Below are 24958 nucleotides of genomic sequence, written 5' to 3' on the forward strand. Positions count from 1 at the left end.
TGGAGTTTCTGTGTGTACAATCATATAATATGCAAATAATGACTATTTTGTTCCTTTTTATCTCTTTACTGTATTTCTTTTTCTTCCTTTTTTGACTAACATCTCTATTACAGTGTCAAATAGAGGGGATAAAAGTAGGTATGTTTGTGTATGTCCTGATCACAAGTAAAAATCTTGCAGTGGATCATTAGTAAGTATGATTTATCCTGCTGTGGTGTTGTACCACCTTACCATCCTCAGATAAAGGAAACTCATCTAATTCTTAATTTGTTAAGCTTTTTTTAAAAGTCTTGAACTGGTGTTGAGTGTTATCAAAACTTTCTGCACTTGAGATTATCACATGAATTCAACCTTGCATTCCTAGGATTAAACCCATTTTTTGTGTGTGTTGCTACGTTTGGTTTCCTAATAATTTGATTAGGAATTTTGTATCTATGTGAACAAGATTGGTCTGTAATATTTTTTCCTTTCTCTTTTTCTCATTTAATTTTGCTGTCATGGTTATTTATGCTAGTTAGTAGCATAAAATTAATTGGAAAGGATTCCTGTGTTTCCTAGGCCTCAGACCTATTAATGTAACATTTGAATTATTTCCTCATCAATATTTTGGCAGAACTCACTAGTAAAGCCATCTAGACTTGCTGTTTGTCTTGTGGAAAGATATATTGATTATTGATTTAGTTTCTTTAATAGTTATTTTTCTTGAGTCAGCTTTGGTAAGGTACAGGTTTTTTCCATTTTATCTAAATTTTCAAATGTTATATCAGAACTTTGTAAGATTATTCTGTCATTTTTTTTATTTTGTTGAGTCTATGCTTGTTTTGTTTTGGTTCATTGATTATTAGGAAATACTTGAAAATTTTTAAATTTTGAAGACTTTATTTTTTGTGATTCAAGTATAATTCAGAAATGTAAAAATTTTAAGTGTCTAACTTTACACAAGGTGAAAACAATTGTGTGACCAGTGTCCAGTTAAAGAAGTAGGACATTGCCTGTATCTAAGAAATCCCCTTTTACCTCCTTTTTAGTTACATCTCCCACCAAAGGTATTCACTGTTGTAACTTTCAACCTTAGATGGGGTTCCTTTTTTTTTTTTTTTTTTTTACTCTCAGTAATGCAGTCATATACTGTGTGTAGTATTTTACATTTGGTTTCTTTCACATAATTTTGTAGTGTTATTCCATATTGTGTGAATCAGTAGTTTAATCACTGTCATAACTGTGTTGTACTCCATTATATGAATATTCTCAGTATATCTATTCATTCTGTTGCTGATAGACATTTGTCTTTTCTGTGTTGAGTACTATGAATGGAATTGCTGCAAACATTTTTATGTATGTCCTGTGGTACACACATGTATGTGTTCTGTTGAATAAATACCAAGGAGTGGATCCTGGGGCCTACTTTATAACGTATGTTTTAAAATTTATATTTAGCTCAAGTGCTTTCTTCTCTTTAGTGTTTATCTGGTATATTTTCCCATCCTTTTACTTTTAATATTTCATATCCATATTTTTTTCAAATTTTTCTTTTGGTAAGCTCTCTTTTATTGAAGTTTTAAAATCTGTCTTAGTTGTTTAACCTGATCATATATTATTAAATCCTCCCTCCACTAGTACAGCTACTATCTGTTAACATAGGAAGATGTTAACAGAATCATTGACTGTATTCTCCATTCTGTATTACTGTCCCTGTGACCAGCCTACATTATGATTGAGAATTTTTGTGCCTCTTTATCCCCTTCAAATTCTCCACCCACCTACCCCAGCTCCTCCCCCATGGTAACCACCAGTCACTTTTCAGTGTCTGTGAGTACTGCTGTTTTATTCCTTCTGTTTTGCTTTGTATTTATATTCCACAAAGTGAAATCATATGGTATTTGTCTTTCTCCACCTGGCTTATTTTACTGAGTATAATACACTCTAAATCCATCCATGTTGTTGCAAATGGCAGGATTTCTTTTTTGTTAATGGCTGAATAATAATCCATTGTGTATATGTACCACGTCTATATCCATTAATGGATACTTTGGTTGCTCCCATGTCTTGGGTGTTGTAAATAGTTCAGCAATAAGCATAGGGATGCATATATCTTTTTGAATCAGAGATTTTGTTTTCTTTGGGTAAATTCCTAATAGTGGAATTACTGGGTGGAATGGTATTTCTATTTTTAGTTTTTTGAAGAATCTCCGTACTGTTTTCCACAGTGACTGTACCAGTTGACCTTCCCACCAACAGTGTAGGAGGGTTCCCATTTCTCCACGTCCTCCCCAAAACTTGTTATCTTGTCTTTCGGCACCCATTCTGATCGTGAGGTGATTTCTCATTGTGATTTTGCTTACCATTTCCCTAATGGTTAGTGATGTGGAACATCTTTCCATGTGCCTCTTGGCCATCTGTATTTTTTCTTTGTGAAGAAATGTCTGTTAGGTCCTCTGCCCATTTTTAAAATCAGGTTTATTTTGGTGTTGAGGTGCATGAGCTATTATATATTTTAGACCTTAACCCCTTAGCACATGAGTCGTTCACAAATATATTCTCCCATACTGTTTTTGTTCTGCCGATGGTATCCTTTGTTGTACAGAAGCTTCTTAGTTTGATGTAGACCCATTTGTTCATTTTTTATTTTGTTTCCCTTGCCTGAGGAGATAGGTCCAGGAAAAAATTGCTCGTACTTATTTTCAAGAGATTTTTGCCTATGTTTTCTTCTAAGAGTTTTATGGTTTCATGTCTTACATTCAGGTGTTTGATCTATTTAGTTTACTTTTGTGTATGGAGTTAGGCAGTAATCCAGTTTCATTCTCTTGTATGTAGCTGTTCAGTGCTCCCAGCACCAATTATTGAAGAGGCTGTCTTTTCCTCATTGTATATTCATGGCTCCTTTATTGTCTATTGATGGACAATATATGTGTGGATTTATATCTGGGCTCTTTATTCTGTTCCATTGATCTGTGGGTCTCTTCTTGTGCCAGTACCATATTGTTTTGATTTCTGTGGCTTTGTGGTATAGCTTGAAGTCAGGGAGCATAACCCCCCAGCTTTGTTCTTCTTTCTCAGGATTGCTCTGGCTATTTGGGGTCTTTTGTGGTTTCATATGAATTTTAGAATTATTTGTTCTAGGTCATTGAATAATGTTTTTGGAATTTTGATAAGGGTTACATAGAATCTGTAAATTGTTTTGGGCAAGATGGTCATTCTGACAGTATTAATTCTTCCTGTCCATGCGCATAGGATAGATTTCCATTTACTTGTGTCGTCTTTAATTTCTCTCATAAGTGTCTTGTAGTTTTCAGAGTACAGGTCATTTCACCTCCTTGGTTAGGTTTATTCCTAGGTATTTTATTCCTTTTGATACAATTTTAAATGGAATTGTTTCCCTATTTCTCTTTCTGCTACTTTGTTGTTAGTATATAGGAGCATAACAGATTTCTGTGTATTTTTGTATCCCACAACTTTCCTGAATCCAGTTATTAGTTCTAATAGTTTTTTGGTGGAGTTCTTTAGGGTTTTCTATATATAATATCATGTCATCTGCAAATAGTGGCAATTTAACTACTTCCTTCCAATTTGGATGCCTTTTATATCTTTGTGTCGTCTGATTGCCATGACTAGGACTTCCAGTAGTATGTTGAATAAAAGTGGTGAGCATGGGCATCCTTATCTTGTTCCTGATCTTAGAGGAAAAGCTTTCAGCTTTTCACCATTAAGTATAATAGCTGTGGGCTTGTCATATATAGCATTTATTATGTTGAGGTATGTACCCTCTGTGTCCATTTTCTTGAGAGTTTTTATCATGAATGGAGATTGAATTTTGTGAAATGTTTTGTTGGCATCGGTTGAGATGACCATGTGGTTTTTGTCCTTTTTGTTGATGTGATATATGATATTGCTTGATTTACAAATATTGTACCATCCTTTCATCCCTGGAATAAATCCCATTTGGTCATGATGAGTGATTCTTTTGATGTATTTTTGAATTTGGTTTGTTGAGGATTTTTGCGTCTGTGTTCATCAGGGATATTGGTCTTTAATTTTCTTTTTTTTTTTGTAGTGTCTTTGCCTGATTTTGAGGTGGCCTCATACAATGAGTTTGTTAATATTGCCTCCTTTTCTACTTTTTGGGATACTTTAAGAAGGATGGGTATTAGCTCCTCTTTAAATGTTTGGTAGAATTCAGCTGTGAAGCCATCTGGACCTGGCTTTTAGTGTTTTGGAGTTTTTTCATTACCAATTCAATTTCATTGCTGGTGATTGGTTTGTTCAGATTTTCTGTTTCTTCCTGGGTCAATCTGGGGAGGTTTGTATTTTTCTAGGAATTTGTCCATTTCTTCTAGGTTGTCCACTTTATTGGCATATGATTTTTCATAGTGTTCTCTAATAATTCTTTTTATTTCTGTGGTATCCATTGTGACTATTCCTTCTTCATTTCTGATTGTGTTTATTTTGTCTCTCTTTTTCTTGGTAAAGACTCTAGCTAGGGTTTTATCTATTTTGTTTATTTTCTCAAAGAACCAGCTCTTAGTTTGATTAATTTTTTTTGTTTTATTCTTTGTATTATTTATTTCTGCTCTAATCTTTATTAGGTCCCTCCTTCTACTAACTTTGGGTTTCATTTGTTCCTTTTCTAGTTTATTATGAGTTTAGACTGTCTATTTGGGGTTGATCTTGAGGTATGCCTGTATTGCCATGTACTTCCCTCTTAGAATGACCTTTTCATTAGCCCACAAGTTTTTTTGCTTTCAAGTATTTTTGTTTTCATTTATCTCCATGTATTGCTTGATTTCTGTTTTAATTTGGTCATTGATCCATTGATTATTTAGAAGCATATTGTTTAACCTCCATGTGTTTGTGGGCTTTTTTGTTTTCTTTGTGTCATTTACTTGTAGTTTCATACTGTTGTGGTCTGAGAAGTTGCTTGATACAATTTCAATCTTTTTAAATTTATTGAGTTTCTTTTTGTGGCCTTGTGTGTGATTTATTGTGGAGAATGTACCATGTACACTTGAGAAGAATGTGTATCCTGCTTCTTTTGGGTGTTTGTAGATATCTGTAAAGTCCATCTGATCTAATGTATTGTTGAGTACCTTTGTTTCCTTATTTATTTTCTGTCTCTTGGTGTGAGTCTTGTGTTCAAGTCTCTGGCAGTGAATCCTGTATTCTCTCATATTTTGGCCTGAATAATTTGTGGTGCTTTTAAAAATAATATGCTTATTTTGGATATTTTTTGTATTATTATTTAGTTTCTGTAGTTGGAGGGTTAGTGCAAATAACCTTGCTTGCGACTATTTGAAATGAAACTAAAAACAAAATACAAAAAAAATTGAGGTATGTTTACTAAAGTGATTTTCATTAATTAAGTAAGTAATTACTATAAATTAGAAAGTTAAAAGTTATTTGGGTGGCAGGTTACTTTTCATGTTCATTATGAATGAATGTTATTTATACTTATTTTTCAGTTGTATCTAATAATTTTCTTGTTCTAGGGGTAAAAATATTTTCATCATGGCTCATTCAAAGACAAGGACCAATGATGGAAAAATTACTTACCCTCCTGGTGTCAAGGAAATCTCAGATAAAATATCTAAAGAAGAGATGGTGAGACGGTTAAAGGTGAGTAAAAATGGGTTATGTTTTTTTGGATATCTGTTTTGGAGTTTGTGTGTGTGTGGGGGTCACCTGTCGAAATCACATAGGATTATATCTTGTTAGGGCAACTTAAAAAAGCAAATCCCATGAGAAAGTGGCAGGAAAAGTATGAGAATGGAGTAGGGAAAGAACTATGGGGTTTTCTTAGCTGTTGTCAGTGGGAGAGCACCCGGAAGAAGGAATCTCAGGTTTGTAGGGCTCCTGTACTTGGGGATAAAGAACAGATCCACACTGCTCATCATTTTTGTCTGTAGAATGTTGTCTCCTTTCTCCTGTTGCTCATTTATTATTAAAACAACTATTTTAATCTGAGAAAGGAAGTTTTAAGTCTTTGTACTGAGTACTTAGACTGTGTTTTACTTTGTTGTAAATTATTTTGAGAGTAGGTTAAAGAGCTTTTACTTTTAGCTTCTCTGCTTATGACATGTGGCAGTCAATTAAGATTGCTGGTGAGCTTCCATAGGTAAGGCAGTCATTGTGTGGCTAGAGTCTCCTTATAGGTGTGTTTGAATAAAATTTCCCCTTTCCCTTCAGGGCAGTGATGGTCCCTGTAGTAATTAAAATGGCTGATGGAACAGAGTGGCCAAGGAGACTGTTAGGTTGATTTTACCAGCTAGTTAATTCCGATACTCTTTACATGTGAGCATTTTTTCCCTTCCAGGTTGTATATACCTAGACATCTATGTTGCTTGATATATTATTATTTACCTGTATTTCAAGACCAGAAAACTTCCCTTAATTAATCATTGAAGACCCAGGAGCCTTAAAGCAAAGTACTATTTTATAGCTATTGCTGCATCATGGTTTATTTTATTAGAGAAAAAGGATCCTAATACTATTATAAATTTCACATGAAGTCTTAGTATTGTCCTCTTATGCACAAAGTATTAGAAAATCAGGTATCGGATGTTTATTATTAGAGGGAAAAGACATCTTTGAGCAGATTAATTCACCAATGTGTGGATATTTTATCTAGTTGAGATTTTGCATATATATTATTAAGAATAGTCAAGCTACAAACCCTTTCTGAGATGACATTTTCCATTTTCTGTGTATTTGCTTTCTCTTGACCTGTTGAAGTTTTAGAGAAATATATTTCCTCAGGTTTTTTTGTGTTTCGGTAGTAATAGTTAAACATCCCTAGTGTTTGCTAAGAAACTAAAGTTAAACACAGACCACTTATAACGTGATTAGCACTTAGTGTCTTCTAGAACTGTTATTTTCTCAGACATCTTCAATTTAGAGGACTCATATATGAGTTATTAGTGAGTTTTATAACTCACTGATTAGTGAGTTAAAGAGAGTTTTGAGGAGTTCCCATTATCTAGCATCTGAGTAAACTTTGTTGTTAGTCTTGGTGAAATGATTTTCACAGTGCTAATAACATGTTTGTAGTATGCTTTCATTATTTTGTGGGCATTTATGTTGAGCAGTAATCTGGTTAATGTACTTTTTTTTTTTTTCATTTACTTTCCTAATTTATACTTCCCATTATTTTTATCAACTTTCTTAGAGAAACAAAAAGGATTTAATGTGTGATAGTAATTTTTGATATATGTAAGTACAGGTGTGTATTTTATAAATTATAACTTGTTGATCTGTGAGGTGTCATTGTTTATATATTTCTAAAGTTCTTACAACATTTTATTCAAAATATACTTAATCTGTCAGTCTTTCGCAAAGAGCTTGTAGAGAAAATAACAGTTCCTTGTATGTAGCTTTCTTTATCTTCATTTCTTTTCATAAATACACCTAGCCATCAAAGCATATGTCTTAAAAGTAATAAAATTAAAAAGTTTGGAGAGTAACTCTAGACATTGTACCCTTTAAAGGTAGTGCCAGACTGGGAGGATTAGTGTCCTGTTGGTTCTGGCATCTGGAAAAATAGAAATGAGGGTCTGCTCCTCATAGTTACTCTTCAATATTCATTAAGACATTGGAGAATTTATTACTCAAAGTCTAGTTCTGCAGCAGAGTGGAAATCCTTGCCTTATCTCAAGGATCAAGCCATAGGCCTTGATTCTTGTTGGCGGCTCTAATGGTTGATTACTCAGTATTTGCAGCACCACCTAGTGGATGCCAGATGCTCACCTTTCCATTAGAGTTGTATTTAAATGTTCTGTCAAGTTAGGCAATTTTGTTTGGTCTCATTCAAGTAGGAATAGTACAGGCTGAGGGTTCATTGTGACTACTAATACTCAAGTGAGAATAAGTTCTTTACAGAATTCAAACTATACCATTCTTCACCATTCTTGTTTCCATCCCACTTCTTTTATGTTTTTGAAAAAGGAAACGTTTCCTGTAGCTTCCTTCTGCACGCTCAGTACATGCCATTGAATCCTACTAATGAATCATCAATATCATACTCTCTTTTACTATGACGCAGAAAGTACTTCATTGGTTGGTATGGTATGGTAGATCCTTCATGGTACTTTCCTAACATCTATGGATGCGTCCTCACCATCTTTTCTTAAATACATTATTTTTTTAGCTGAATACACAAGTCAACATACCTGGAGTGGTTTATGGCTCACATGGCCACAATTTTTCAGTTGTCATTCTAGGTTTTTCTTTATAGTATCCTTTTTCTCCTAATAAAAGATTAGAAATATTATAAAAGGGGATGCTAATTTAAGGACATGCTTCTTCTAGCCCGGTTGTAAAAGTGACCAGAAACACTCTGTAAGTCTAGTTTTAAGCTTTAAAAATCTGGTTAACAGGCATGAAGGGTAAATGAAATGTATTTTAGTCTTTTAAAGAAAAGTTTGTTGCCCTTTGCTATTCGAGTGATCTTTTTCTTTCATTTAGACACTATCAGGGGAAAATCTGTTTATTGGAAGTTAACTTTTGTAATTAATATGGCTTTTATTTCAGATGACTGTTTTTACATGGAGGATTTCATTATTTGATTATTCCGTTTTTGTGTAGATGGTTGTGAAAACTTTCATGGATATGGACCAGGACTCTGAAGAAGAAAAGGAGCTTTATTTAAACCTAGCTTTACATCTTGCTTCAGATTTTTTCCTCAAGCATCCTGATAAAGATGTTCGCTTACTGGTAGCCTGCTGCCTTGCTGATATTTTCAGGATTTATGCTCCTGAAGCTCCTTACACATCCCCTGATAAACTAAAGGCAAGTACTGATTTGAACAACTGCCAAAATTGACTGGCATTTTCACTTATCTTTCTAACTAAAATGGGAATTATTTAGATTATTTCTTTGCATTTCTTTGACATTGGCTGCAGCAATCTTTACTACTTCTGTTTTCTTTAGAACTTACTGCCATGCCTCTTTACTTCTAACTTTTGTAAAACAATTTCTGATCTACAGGATAAGAAGTAGATGAGTATAGTATAGATCCTGTACTTTCTATATTATGTCATCATTAGCTCTGATTCATTATCACTTGGGGTCACGTCCTTTCCCCTTTTGAAAATCAGTATTGAAGACCATGTTTGTTGTTTAAAAGATAGTATGTAGTGTAAACCTGATTGTAATCTATAAATCTTATTTCATTTAATGGAAGTGTAGTGTGAATTGTCTTGAAGAAAATAGTGAGCAAAATTTTAATGGAAAGATAGAAAAGATACCTAGTACTGGTCACAGTAGTTGTAAGTAAAACCAAATGAATGGAAAATCTTTCAAAAGATGAGAAAAAGAAGGGAAGTAGCATGAATTAATCCAGCTTGTGGAGAAAGCATAAAATTATTAGAACTATGCAAAAAGAGAATTTAATAAGGCAGAAAATGAGAAAACTAACATTAAGATAACTGGAAACTGTGGGGTAGAGAATTAGTCCATAGGAAGATCATTAATACTCCGTATGGAAAAGATGTCAGGCGTTTAGGTTTATTTCATTTTAACAAATACTGATGTTAATTATGCATCAGGAACTGGTTTACAGTGATGAAAAACAACCCCAGCGTGGTTCTTACCATGGAGTTGCTTCTAATAATCGGAGTGAACCTGCTCTTTTGATCAAGTTGGCCAAAATTCCAATATGGAATATCCAGATTGTTTTGGGCATGCTTGTTTTTTGTTTTGATGGGCTAAAAGAGTCTCTGAGGGGGAATTTAGGGGCAATATTTGTCATTTAAAAGTGGAATTGAATTTTAAGATTTGAGAATGATCGGAGACTTAAAGTAGGTAACATAGCTGATTGTGTGTACCCAGGTGTATATCTTGATATCTAATTGTGAACCTCTAATTTGGGCTACTTAATTGGTTTAAATACTGATTGTATTTGGTTGACTGTGGGCTGTGGCTGTTCCTCGCTAATTGTTGGCATTCCCATGAAGAGGGAAGTCTAAACTTAAGAGTGCTGCTACACGATTTCTTCTACCTCTCTTGTGGATTTTTCACTTTGCTTAATCAGTGATGTATTCAAGACTTTGGGGTAACTAAAAGTCCTCCCAAAACAATAGCCACAGATCTGTTCCATTTGTAACAGGACAGTTTATGAGAAGAATATTGAAGAACTGAGATTAGAGTCTTTTTGGATTATTCCATAGCTGAAAAGTTTTGTCTTTATTTTTTCTGTCCAGTTTTCTTGGTCTTACTTTAAAGGCCTTTTTTTTCCTTTTATTGGGGTAGTGCTTAAAAATTATTCATTTTGAGAATGTTTTCTGAATGTGGTGGAATAGTTTCCATTCTATTTTGATTAGCATCAAGTTTGTATTTTTCTTTGTCTGTAGTAAATAATAATAGAAAACTGTGTAGTAGTGATAATAGAAAAACTGATCCTAACCTTTCCAATTGTTATTTTGTTGTCATCAGAAAACTCTTGTTATAGCTTCATATTCAGGTCAATGATTGCTGAGATTATAAATGAGTGACTGTTGTCTTTCCATCTCTAGATAGATACTTAGTTCTCTTTCAGTCAAACGAGGAAGAATTCATTCATGGAGGACATATTTCATATAATACTACTATCAAAGTAACCATTTTTGAAGGATGTGCTTTTGACAGTATTTTTCTTAAAAAGCTACTCAGTCATCTGAATATTATATTTCTTCCCTTTTAAAAATAGTGGTTGTTTTTGATTTTACTTATATGGGAAACGTTTTTTTTTGATTGATTAACATGCTTCCTATGCAGAAGTAGCTTTTGCAGTTTTAACCTTTCTCAAACTTCTCAGTCATCATCTTAAAAGTTTGACTCAAAGTGACATTGAACGTCTCTCTGTCCAGGTACAAAGGGGGGATTAGTAAAAAGTCAAAAGCCAGAGACTGGGATACATTGAGAAATGGTGGGGAGCCAACAGGCCATAATGATTAGGGAGGGAGCGTGACAGCTTAGCTCGCAGTAATAGAAGGGTCTTGTTAACATGTCTGAGCTTTTGTGATCCACTGTCTTTTCACTTGGTGATTTTATTGTGAAATTTTAAGTTTCCTAACCTGTGTGCTTGCTGTGTAATTACCGTGTATGGTGCTGCTCCCACAAACCTGATCAGCTCTCAGTCATTGCAACCTTTTTTGTTCTAATAGCATAAATTTTAGTTCACTCAGCTTTCAGATCTACCTTTTTAACTTGCTGTAAAATGAAGCTTTTCTTTCTCTACTTCAAGTTCATAGTAAATTGTTTACTGTTTTCCTATGAATGGCAATAAGGCATTTTGTGTTTTTATATGATAAAGCACTTTAAAAAAGTTCTAGCCACATTCAATTTTTGTTTTGATTCTTTACTATTCATCGTAATAGATACATGTGAGTGCTGAATTAGCTTTAGGAGTTTAGTGGGTATTTTCATTTAGCAGTTGTAATCTAAATAATACTTTGTCTTTTTTTTTTTTAAGGATATATTTATGTTTATAACAAGGCAGTTGAAGGGGCTGGAGGATACAAAGAGCCCACAATTCAATAGGTATTTTTATTTACTTGAGGTAAGCAATATATTGTATCTTGAAGTGACATTTTAAATTGGTTTCTCTATTTATTTTTACTGATTAAGTGTTTATGTTTCACCTTTTTTACTTCTTATTTTTAGAACATTGCTTGGGTCAAGTCATATAACATATGCTTTGAATTGGAAGATAGCAATGAAATTTTTACCCAATTATACAGAACATTATTTTCAGTTATAAAGTAAGTTTCTTTTAATAGGAATATAACTTTTTAAATACAAAGAATTTTTAACTTACAGATTAATCTGCTAAACCATTTGTTACGATGAATATAGGAAGACTGTGAGTTGTAACTTAATTCAACGTTATTTTATTGATTTTAGAAATGAATAGAATTTAAATTTAAATGAAATTATCAAATTAATTTAAATTAATTAAATAGAATTCATTTAAAAATGAACAGAATTTAACTTTGTAATGTAAGGAATAATACAAGAATGGCATAAAGCAATATGTAGCCAATGTAAAATCAATTTTCAGATTATATTTTTATTTAAGCTACGTATTACTTCTTAACTCAGTGAATAATTGAGGTTTTTATATATTCTTTAAAATTACCTACTAGTTACCTACTAGAATTAACTACAGAAAAACAATTTGATTTCTGAGTTTAAGGTAAAACTGAAACTTACATTTGAATTACTCCTGATTGTGAGACTGGCTAAAATTAGAGAAAAGTGATCCAGAAATAAAGTTTAAAAAAGTATTTTGGATATTACTCTAAGATGTGAGAGAGAGAGATACAAGCTTTAAGTGAATATATAGAATTTGATTTAATTAATATTTAGTATCATTTTTTATAAAGTATAATGACTGTTCTGTTTTGATTAAATTCTGTACATTTCAGTTACTCTTTACATAAAATAATCTATTTTGAATTTCAGCAATGGCCACAATCAGAAAGTTCATATGCACATGGTAGACCTCATGAGTTCTATTATCTGTGAAGGTGATACTGTATCTCAGGAGCTTTTAGATACAGTTTTAGTAAACCTGGTACCTGCCCATAAGGTAAGTAGCAATATATGTAACTGGAATAATGTCTAATTGTGTTTAATGTTTAATAATGCATAATACACTTATTAGTCACTAATTAAATAGGTTTGCATGATAAAATACTGTAATAACTCAGTTTGTATAGGTTATGTTTCAAGGAGTGAGTTAGTAGCTACTGAGATGACATGTAATTTGGTATGTTGGGACATGTTGCACCCAATTAGGCCACTAAGTAAAAGGACTGTGTTAGTGGTAATGTAGATGGAGAAGAAGGGTGAAATTTAAAAAGGAAATCTCATCTTAATTGTAGACAGAGGATATGTTGATGACAGTGTTTCTTCCTTGGGTGATGTTAATCAACGTGTATATGTGTGTGCCTATATATGTAAGATGTACTGTGGAAATGACTAACCCTCCAGTAAGCAGTTGGAAATACTGTTTTGTAATTTACAAGAGGTCTAGGTTAAAGAGAAGGGCACAAGAATCACCAGTATAAAGGTCTGTGCAAATCTAACACCTTTCTACCAAGATACAATTTAAGTTTATTGTTACAAAGCAGTCACATAAATAATGCTGCAGCAAAAATGAACTCATAATCCAATATTTCCAAACTCTTAAAATAGTCCCTTAATGCTAAAAGACACTACAAATAGCAAGATTAAACCTAAAAATTCAGATAACATTCATTAGATAAAAATAAATACTCTTAAAAAGATTAAATATAACATGCTGAAGGGATTAAAGATGTAAGAGTTAAAAAAACATGATAGGTAGACATATGAAAAGAAGAAGGTTAGGGAAAAGTAGAAATGCGAAACGATCATTGAAATTAAAATCTTTCCTGGATTATGAAAGGTACTTAAGAGAGAACTGGAAGATAGTTCTGAAGAAATAATACAGACACAGTGAGATAAAGAAAACAAAAGATATGTGACATGGAAAGGTAGAATGAAAAGGTCTGATAGGTTTAATAATGATTTCAGTATACCAGGTAGAGAGTGGAGAAGAGGTGATATACAATAGAAATTTCCTTAAGATGTTCCAGAATTTATGAAAATCATGAATTTATGGGTGGGTTAGGTAACAATAGTGTCATGAGTAGAATAAATAAAAGCAGATCCAAGTCTAGGCACATCCTAGAGAAATTGTAGAACTCTAAAACAAATAATCTATAAAGCACCCAGAGGGAAAAGTCATAGTCCTTACTAAGGAATAAAGAGTGTGCTGATTCCTGACTTCTCAGTAACAAGGATAGATGCCAGAAGATAATGGGACTCTGTTTCCATAGTGCTAAGATAAAATAACTGTGTGTGTATGTGTGTGTGTGTGTAATTGCAGTCCAGTTTGAGTGAAATTAAGACATTAATACTTACCTGTCAGTACATCCGTCCTGAGAGACTAGGTCAGTGCTTTAACATGATGGAAATTGAATTTAAAGGTGAGATATGAGAAATGTCTGTGAACAACCACAAAATGCTCTAAACAAAAAACATACATAAAATAAAAACAGTAACAGCAAGAATTATAATGATAAATGTGTATTAACAAAATAGTCCTAAACAACTGGATACTAATAACATATAAGATTGAATGTCTTACTGGAGTTAATGACGGATCTGATTCTGGAGATAATCAGGGGTGTAGAGCTACTGATAAACTTAACTTTATGCAAAGTACTTATGTTAAAATTTTAAGGATCACGGTGGAAGGAAGAAATACAATAAATGTAAATGGCCAAAATTTACTACTTAAAACAAATGGTCAGATTGGATTGAAAATAATCTAGCTGGTCATTGTTAATAATAAATAACAACAAAAACATTTTCACAAAAAGGTTAAAAGTTAAAAGGCTGGAAAAAAGGCTCGCCAGGCACACAATAACTGAAAGAAAACTGAAGTAGCTTTTATTAATATTAGATGTTATAGTCCTTCCCAAGGGATTTGTACAGTGATAAAAGGTTTAGTTCTTAGGAGTATATCTAAACTTGTATGTACATAAGCTCAAAATATATAAAGCATCAACTGAAAGAATTATAAGGAGAAAAACAAACTCAAAATTTGGTAGGCCATTTTAACACATTTCCCAGGGACTGTAAATCAGTAGACCAGTAGTTTGTCAAATATTGAGGATTTAAAACACAAGAGTAACAAGCTTAGAGCAGTCATGAATGCTGTGAATGAGATATGAAGAGAGATATGAAGAGAATATATGTGTGTGTATCCATGTAATTTGACAAATTTATTCAGAAATTCACATTGAAGAGCATATGTCTAGTAGCCAAACAGTTTTGAACAAGAATAAAGTGGGGACTTACCCTACCTTGTGTTGAGGGATTGCTTCCATATCCCTTTGATTATAATCAGGCAGTAAGAGACAAAGAGACATAGGTAGTAATGGAGAGTAGTTGTGATGCATGGTTACATAGAAATTAGAGAGTATGGGTACTGTAGGTCATTGGAGGGGATAATGGACTATTTAATGAATGGTTTAGAACACTTGAATGTCCATACAGAAAATAATACTAGATTCTTATTTCACACCATACATAAAAATAAATTGCAGGTAGAATAAAGATCTAAATCAAAAAACCAAATCTTTAAAATTTTACTTGAAAATATAAAACATCCTAGCCTCAACTTGGAAAATAATTCCTTAAGAAAAATACAGTGAGCACAAGCCAAACAGGAAAAGACTGATGAATCTGATCACATTAAAACTAGAACTTCTCTGTGCTCTGAGACACCAGAAGCATTGTGAAAAGACGGATGCAGACTGAGATATGTTATATGTATAATTGTCAGAGGTTTAGTGTATAGAATTTATAGAGAAGCTACAACTAAGAACAAGACAAAACAGTCCATTTGAAAAAAAAGGTAAAGATAGCATTTATCTAAAATTATTTCTTATAGCACAAGCCAGGCGTGCACAAGACATAATTTAATGTCTGAGTAGTAGAGTGAGTACATAAGCTGTAGCGTAATATATAGTGAAATACCAAATAGCAGTTAGATATGAATGAAATAATGCAGTAGAAGCATGAATACAGGTAAATCTAAAAATATTCTGACTGGGAAGTTGAGGATATATACAATATTCCTGTTTTCTGTAATATGTTTAAACTGGAATAGTGGTTCCATTTTAGATCACTGGTCTTGATTCCTTCTGTCATCATCAGAATCTCTTAGAAAACACATTTTCTTAAGACAATTTTTCTTGTACCTTTTTTCTTTTCCCACTTTACTATTTGTTATGTTGCCTGTTGTATCCTTGGGCTTACCTGTGCCCTGAGAGGTGCTTGAGTACATCTGCCTTCCCATAGCTGCCCCCCACTCTTTAACTTCTCCACCTGTGGGTCCCTTATTCTTATCCACAGTAAAAATAACCCAGTTCATCTTCTAATGATGTTTTGGTTCTTCTGGACCTGGAGTGAAACCGATGGCATTTGTACTCACCAGAACTGATCTGACTTTCGGACTAGATTTAGAATGACTTAAGTATCTTCTGTCTAATAAGTATTTATTGACCTTTGTGTTTAATCATTTGCTGTGAATAAGATATGAAGAGAATATAATCTTTTTTGCTGGGAAGGGATCTTATGATCTAGTAGCCCACTTAATTTTAAGAGAAGAAAAGTTCTTGCTTTCTCTCTTTTATTTTATGTGAGTCTTGGGCAGTTTTCTCATGGACTTACTAGAGTAGCCTTTCCCCCCCAACTCCCCCCTCCCCGCCACCATCTTAATCTTTTATTTATTTATTTTCTTTTGGTATCATTAATCTACAATTACCTGAGGAACATTATGTTTACGAGACTCCCTCCATCACCAAGTCCCCCCCCACATACCCCATTATAGTTACTGTCTATCAGTGTAGTAAGATACTGTAGAATCACTACTTGTCTTCTCTGTGTTGTACAGCCCTCCCCGTGCCCCCCCCACATTATGTCTGCTAATAGTAATGCCCCCCCTTTTTCCTCCTTATCTCTCCCCTCCCACCCATCCTCCCCAGTCCCTTTCCCTTTGGTAACTGTTAGTCCATTCTTGGGTTCTGTGAGTCTGCTGCTGTTTTGTTCCTTCAGTTTTTTTCTTTGTTCTTATGCTCCACATATGAGTGAAATCATTTGATACCTGTCTTTTTCCACCTGGCTTATTTCAGCGAGCCTAATACCCTCTAGCTGCGTCCATGTTGTTGCAAATGGTAGGATTTGTTTTCTTCTTATGGCTGAATAGTATTCCATTGTGTATATGTACCACATCTTCTTTATCCATTCATCTACTGATGGACACTTAGGTTGCTTCCATTTCGTGGCTATTGTAAATAGTGCTGCGATAAACATAGGGGGTGCATCTGTCTTTTTCAAACTGGGCTGCTGCATTCTTAGGGTAAATTCCTAGGAGTGGAAATCCTGGGTCAAATGGTATTTCTATTTTGAGTTTTTTGAGGAACCTCTGTACTGCTTTCCACAATGGATGAACTAATTTACATTCCCACCAGCAGTGTAGGAGGGTTCCCCTTTCTCCACAACCTCACCAACATTTGTTGTTGTTTGTCTTTTGGATGGTGATGATTCTTACTGGTGTGAGGTGATATCTCATTGTGGTTTTAATTTGCATTTCTCTGATGATTAGCGATGTGAAGCATCTTTTCATGTGCCTGTTGGCCATCTGAATTTCTTCTTTGGAGAAGTGTTTGTTCAGATCCTGTGCCCAATATTTAATTGGATTATTTGCTTTTTGTTTGTTGAGGTGCGTGAGCTCCTTATATATTTTGGATGTCAACCCTGTATCGGATCTGTCATTTATGAATATATTCTCCCATACTGTATGGTACCTCTTTGTTCTGTTGGTGGTATCCTTTGCTGTACAGAAGTCTTTCAGCTTGATATAGTCCCACTTGTTCATTTTTGCTTTTGTTTCCCTTGCCCGGGGAGATATGTTCATGAAAAAGTTGCTCATGTTTATATCCAAGAGATTTTTGCCTATGTTTTTTTCTAAGAGTTTTATGGTTTCATGACTTAAATTCAGGTCTTTGATTCATTTTTAATTTACTTTTGTGTATGGGGTTAGACAGTGATCTAGTTTCATTCTCTTACATGTAGCTGTCCAGTTTTGCCAACACCAGCTGTTGAAACTGCTGTCATTTCCCCATTGTATGTCCATGGCTCCTTTATCGTATATTACTTGACCATATATGTTTGGGTTAATATCTGGAGCCTCAATTCTGTTCTGTGGTCTGTGGGTCTGTTCTTGTGCCAGTACCAAATTGTCTGATTACTGTGGCTTTGTAGTAGACCTTGAAGTTGTGAAGCAAGATCCCCCTGCTGTATTCTTCCTTCTCAGGATTGCTTTGGCTATTTGGGGTCTTTTGTGGTTCCATAAGAATTTTAAAACTATTTTTTCTAGTTTGTTGAAGAATGCTTTGTAGTAGACCTTGAAGTTGTGAAGCGAGATCCCCCTGCTGTATTCTTCCTTCTCAGGATTGCTTTGGCTATTTGGGGTCTTTTGTGGTTCCATAAGAATTTTAAAACTATTTTTTCTAGTTTGTTGAAGAATGCTGTTGGTATTTTGATAGGGATTGTCCTGAATCTGTAGATTGCTTTAGGCAGGATGGCCATTTTGACAATGAGAGTAGCTTTTTTGATATAGGTGATACTCTGTTTTTCATAGAGATATTGTTTATGTTTTTCAGAATTTAAACAAACAAGCATATGATTTGGCAAAGGCCTTACTGAAGAGGACAGCTCAAGCTATTGAACCATATATTACCAATGTAAGTCTTACTTGTAATTGGTTGTCAGAAGGATAGAGCCAAAATTTTAAAGACTGTCAGAAGCAAAATTTCAGAAAATAGTATGTACTTTAAAATTTTGTGTTTTAATCATAATGTATTTTCTTTCTCCTTATTTAAAATTATTGTTGGTTAATGTTTTCTGGAAGGTTAGCTCATCTCATTTGTTCACTGATTTACTTCTTTCAAATTACCTAGAACTAAAACAACTTTCATTTTGGTCAGTAAGATTTCTAATGTTAATAGTAGAGTTAAATGTTAGATAAAACATAGGAAACTTTTCATTGTTCAGAAAAGTTGCTTATAGCTTTTTGGAGATTACATTGATTTATACAAGAAGATATGAACTAATACCAAGATCTAAAAATTGAAGGCAAATATTAATGACAGTGATTTGGTGAAAGTTGCCTATCTTGCTCTACCTGGAGTAGGTTCCATCTACATCTACCTTTCAGATGAAATGAGTCCTTTCAGTATCATTCCAAATCAACTTAATTATGATAGGCCATCTTTTGTTTTCAGAAGAAATGTATTTTAGCTGATAGTTTCACTAGGAGCTTATTTCCAGTTTTATTTTCTCTCCACCGTTCTGTGGAGTTGCACAGCTCTCGATGGCCCCATTCACATGTATTCCATGTATTCCATGTGAATGGCGCCCGCTGGGACAAATCTAGAGCGCAGTGCTCACGCTGGCCTCTGGAACTGTGTAGCAGTTTTGTCTCTCCACCTACTTTCTACTTTCACCACTTCCAAACACATAAAGGATGTAAATCTGTCTTGAGAAAAGTGAGAAAGAAAACCGTTTATAATTACTTATTTACTTAATTTTCATGAAGTTTATTGAAGGAGGATTTTACTTGTGGTATACAAAATTTTAAGTCTATATAAATACATCATGAAAACAAGCATACTTTATAAAACAGTGCCTTGGTAAATCTCAGGTTTTGTTTCTGGCTTACAGCCTTAAAAATATAAGCACATGATGATTTGGAAAAATGTACTTAATATGTAAATAAATTGTTTTGGAGGGAGAACTTTCAGTAGTAGAAAATTAAATAGTGTAATCTGTCTTAATAACTCCAAGATTGGCAGAGAATTCTCTTTGAGTATTGATTTCTGTGAGTTTTGTGCATCTTGGCTGTTGGCTGGAGTAAATTGGTTAGATTCAGTGGATTCAGTTTTTTTCTTTATTGACCTAATGGCAGTTGAAGTGTGCAGACCAGGCTTAAGCATTTTATGATTAATTACCCCTTCCCTTTTCCTTTGCTTTAAGTGCCTCTGAATGACTTCTCTCCATGGCCCATTAGATATACTAGGTGAGCTCCTCCTGGTGGTCGTTTATTTAAATTGATATTGTCAAGCCAGGTATTTTTTAGAGGAACACTTACCTCTTTTTGAGGCCTTTCTCTGGCATAAAAATAAGAAAATAATACTATACCAGGATGATATCTTTGCAGCAATTGGGGAAATAAATATTTGCATGGGTAATAAAAGAAAAAAAGTTTAGAATAGAATGGTGTTATCTATTGGAGCTAGGTGATTAAGTTCATTATATATTTTCTCAACATTTGTTTATGTTTAAAAAGATTTGTAAGAAAAGTTAAAGGGAAGATAAAGGACCAAGGAATTACTTTAAATCAAGGTAAAAGCATTTCCGTATCACCTCATATTCATGTCTTGGTTTTAGTTCTTGCCTACGGAAATAGAACCCCCCCACCCCATACTTTCCTGTAAAGTCTATCAGAAGCTGGGGGCAGGAAGCACAGGATTAGGAGAATGGTCTGAGTTTATTTTCAATTATATATATATATATATATATATAGCCATTACTCTGTCCATTATTTTCTTATTTCTCCCTGTTTTCTTGTCTCTTACCTTGAGGGTTATTAACAAGTCATTAAAAGATTTTTTTTCTCCTTTATTCCCTTATAAGTGGTCTTACTTTGCTATCTCAGACTTACACAGTTACATGTAAAATTACTTTACAGTGAACTTGTAAATTGGCTTGTAGTAGGATAAAGTGAATATAATGTTAAAACTCATTCTCAGCCTTTTTGGGCTTGTAAAAGCCATTATTCATTTATCTTCCTAGTAGAGAACTTGCAAGCAAAAATAAAGGTAGCATACTGAGATAACAACAACCCCACTTCTGTTTTTCAATTGTGTCTTTTTCACTCATGAATATATAGACGTATTCAAGTTGCTCTTTATAGATAATGATTGTTATATATATGGGACATAAGAAATCACTGTGTGTTGTAGATTATTTTTTAAAATGTGATTTGTTCTAACTCGACAACTCAGGATAATTAAATAGATTTTTTAAAAAGGTAAAACAGTATTAAAAACAAAAAGTACATAGTGACAGTTCAAAAAGTTTCCTACATTGATCACTTCTTGGTAATATTACTGTTTTTCACCAGATGTTTTTAATCACAAGTTTTAAGAGATAGCACAAAGTTATTTTGTTGGGCTGAAAAATTGTATCGAGTCCATCTTGATATAGGTAAAATTTGGTTAAGTTCCTTAATCTTGCTTCTGTTCAGTTTTTGCATCTGTATCTTGGGATTAATAATGCTTGGGACAGTGGTAGAGAATGTGTTACTTAATGTGAAAACACTTGTAACTAAAACTGACTGTTTAAGGTACAATTCATTACTGACTTTTAACTTACTCATAGTCCTTTTATTAGGAGGCAATTGTTAAAATAAAATAATTTATAGTGTGAAAATTACCCACTTATAAATGAAAGACTAGTGTTTTTTTGGAAGAAAATACTTTAATCAAATCTGTATCTGCCTCTATTAAACTGCAGAGCATCATGGAGGGTAAAGGTTACTTTACTTTTATTTGTTTCACGATACCTCATTCATTTACTGAGTAAGTCTCCAGTACCTACTCTGTATCAGGCGCTGTGCTAGGCTCTCGCTATTAAGTAGAGAATACTGACTTGATCCTTGTCTTTTTGAAGATTACAAGTGTTAAATTTTTTTGATGGAATTTGTAAGAATTTAAACCAGGGAATTATTATTATTTTTTTTTTTCACTTTCAAATGAGTTTTCCTTAGAGTGATAGAAGGGCAATTTGATCACCAAGGTGACTAGATTGGAAAGGATTATTGTTTTTTGTTAAGGAAAGGTAGATTTACTGTTTTCAAACATGAGAAAATTTGTGAAAAAAAAAAAGTCACCTCATTTTCAACCTGAATAACTTTAATCTTTATTGTTATGAAATACATTTTATATAAAATGGATAGTAAGGAGGACAAACTTATTTTTAAAACCGATAAAAAAAGAATTTCTTTTCTCCCCTATATGGGTAGGTAATTTATACAGGTTTGTAGACCTAAAAAGCTTTATTTGAAAATAATCCAGGAAATAAAAGCAAGCAGGAAAGAGAAATGTGAAGTCGTTGGCTTTGTACTTTGCATGTAAAAAATCTATTTAAGCCAAGTTGTGTGTTAACTGTCACAGAAGAGATCAGGGCAGTTGATGTAGTGTAAACAATTCTTAACTTCTTCAAGGAGACAGAAGATGTGTTGAGAATATGTGGCATATGCTCTGTGTTAATTTTTTGCATATTTGGAAGACTTTATAGAGAAAGGAGCCATTATGCTGTGTATCTTTACCAGTTTCAGCAGTAAATGATGAATGATCTGAGTACGGGGACTATTTAGAGCTGGCTCATCCAAAAAATTCAAATTTGAATTTTCCTTGTGTTTGTGTAGTAGATTTTACTGCTGTAAATCTTGTACATATGTACACATTGTTCACCAGAATGTAAAAGAAGACAAAAAGGATTAGAAAGAGGTTCTTTTGCGTTGTAAGTATAAAACTAAATATTTAAAAAATGGAATTGGCCCCTTCTATGAAGGTATAAGTCTCTTTCTTCGATGCTGGCATCTCCCGTACTTGGTAAGGTGAACAAGATGTGGCCCCTTGCTCTTAAAATGTTTTATCTAGTAAAGAAACTAAGTCGTGTACACAAATAACTATAATACAGGATAAAATGGAGCAAATATCATAATGGGGAGAAGGCATTTGGTGTGTAGGGTATTTATTGATATGTTAATTGATAATTCAATACAAATTGTCTGTTTTTTATTGTGTGCAAAGTGAATTCCATGTTTTAACTTTTCATGAGCCTGCGGTGGTTTGCTACCTGTTAGAAAAGAAATTGTTTTGATATGCCTATTTTGATATTTGTATAAAATAATAATGAATTTAATTGAATAATAATTAAGGTTTTAGACAATTAATTTTATCTATGGTGTTTCTATTAATGATAAATTTTCTTTCTCAAAGTTTTTTAATCAGGTTCTGATGCTTGGGAAAACATCTATCAGCGATTTATCAGAGCATGTCTTTGACTTAATTTTGGAGCTCTACAATATTGATAGTCATTTGCTGCTCTCAGTTTTACCCCAGCTTGAATTTAAATTAAAGGTAATCATTATAAAAATAATATGGTCTGTCAGTCAAATAAACAAAGAGCATTATTTATGGCTTTTTAATTCTTACAGTGGTTTTAACCGAGTGTTACAATTGTGGTGTTATATTACTGTTACTTATTTACATGTTTGTGCTTTCCTCTTTGTGTGTCTCTAGTGCCTGGCATGGTGCCTAACAGGTAGTGGCTCCCTAATCCAATGATTTGCATTATAGTATTCCAGTATTTTCCAGTGGATTCTAGGTTGTGACTAACTTTTGAGGTCATAGCTATACATCAAGCTTATGTTTTCAAGGCACAGTTTGTCGTGGTTCTCAAGACCTCTTGATTGGACTGTAAGATTAGTGTCTGTTATCCATGTAGTGTGTGGTATTTTCTCTTTGTGCTTAGTATATTTGCCTAAGTTGAAAACTCCTTTGGTTTTCACATAGTTCTCTGGAATCTTTTGATGGCATATCCCTATGCTTTGACATTAAAGTATGTCATAAATTGAGTTTTGTTTGCAGATACCAAAGGTATTTTTCAAAGAACTATAGCACATAATCCTAAAGTTTGTGTGAATTACAGAAGACCCTAAATAGCCAAAGCAATCTTGAGAAAGACAAGCAAAAGTTGGATGTATCACATTCCTTGATTTCAAACTATACTACGAAGCTGTGGTATTCAAAATAGTATGGTGCTGGCACAAAAATGAATGTAGAGATAATGGAACAGAATAGGGAGCCCAGAAATAAACCCATGGTTATATGGTCAATTAATCGATGACAAAGGAGGCAAGAATATACACTGGGGAAAAAGACAGTTTCTTCAGTAACTGGTGTTGGGAAAATTGGACAGCTACATGCAAAAGAATAAAAGTGGACGGCTGTCTTACACCATACACAAAAATAAACTCAAAATGGATTAAAGGCCTAAATGTAAGAGCTGAAAGCATAAAACTCCTAGAAGAAAGCATAGGCAGTAACTCTTGAGCCATCAACATTAGTAATTCTTTTTTGGGTACGTCTCTTAGGCAAGGGAAACAAAAGCAAAAATAAACAAGTGAAAACTACTACATCAAACTAAGAAGCTTCTGCACTGCTTTTTAAGGAAACCTGTGAAATGAAAAAGCAGCCTGAATGGGAGGATGTATTTGCAAATGTTATATCCAGTAAGGGGCTAATATCCAGGATATATGAAGAACTCATACAATGCAGTAGCAAAAAAAAAAAAAAATCTGATTAAAAAAAGGATCTGAATAGACATTTTCCCAAAGAAGACATACAGTTGGCCAAGAGACACATGAGAAGATGCTCAATGTCACTAATCAGGGAAATACAAATCAAAACCACAATGAGCTATCAACCTACACCAGTCAGAATAACTCTTGTCAAAGAGGCAAGAAATACCAAGTATTGCTGAGGATGTGGAGAAAAGAAAATCCTGTACATTGTTGGGAATGTAAATTGGTGTAGCTACTATGGAAAACAATATGGAGGTTCCTCAAACAATTAGAAGTAGGGATATGATACTAGCCTGGAATTGCATGTCTAGATATTTACCTGAAGAAAACAGAATCACCAATTAAAAAGACATGTGCCCTCATATGTTTATCACAGCATTATTTATAGGAGCCAAGATGTGGAAGCTACTTAAGTGACCATTGAAAGGTAAATGGATAAAGAAGATGTCATGCATACACAGTGGAATATTAGCTCCAAAAAAAGAATGAAATCCTGCCATTTGCAGGAATGAGGATGAACCTAGAGGGTATTAGTGAAATAAGTCAGACTGTGGAAGATAAATACCATATGATCTCACTAATATGTAGAATCTAAAATGAAACAAACGAACAAATAAACCAGAAATATTCTCATAAATACATAGAACAAACTGGTAGTTGCCATAGGGGAGGGAGTTGGGAAAGTGATGAAATAGAATAAAGAGGTACAAACTTCCAATTAAAGTTAAGCAAGTCATGGGGGTGAAAAGTATAGCACAGGGAATAAAGTCAATAAAAAAATTACACCATTAAATTGAGTTTTAATTTGTACATTTAGGGAATACTCTTTTCTCTTTCAAATTATTATAGGAAGGATAACTAAAGCTGGTTATAATTAATCTTTGATGAACCCCAGTGTACCATCAGAAAAGTTGTTGAAGTGTTGTATTTCTTGTTTCTAAAAATTTTGTCTTAAAA

At 33.6% G+C, this 24958-nt stretch overlaps 1 protein-coding gene across 8 annotated transcripts in view; it reads left to right on the forward strand.

The window, feature by feature from the left end:
• The window catches only part of PDS5B (PDS5 cohesin associated factor B), a 184549-nt gene that overhangs the window by 48372 nt on the left and 111219 nt on the right, over positions 1-24958 (forward strand). For all 8 annotated transcript variants that reach the window (XM_037012406.2, XM_037012409.2, XM_037012427.2 and 5 more), the window contains exons 2-8: positions 5484-5610; positions 8575-8778; positions 11441-11527; positions 11632-11729; positions 12433-12559; positions 18231-18311; positions 22635-22775. In XM_037012406.2, the coding sequence (XP_036868301.1) occupies positions 5503-5610; positions 8575-8778; positions 11441-11527; positions 11632-11729; positions 12433-12559; positions 18231-18311; positions 22635-22775 (846 nt within the window). In that variant the 5' untranslated portion in view covers positions 5484-5502. The remainder of the gene's footprint in view (positions 1-5483; positions 5611-8574; positions 8779-11440; positions 11528-11631; positions 11730-12432; positions 12560-18230; positions 18312-22634; positions 22776-24958) is intronic.

Source organism: Manis javanica, chromosome 1 (assembly GCF_040802235.1).
Source record: "Manis javanica isolate MJ-LG chromosome 1, MJ_LKY, whole genome shotgun sequence".
In the NCBI taxonomy this organism is placed as follows: Eukaryota; Metazoa; Chordata; class Mammalia; order Pholidota; family Manidae; genus Manis; species Manis javanica.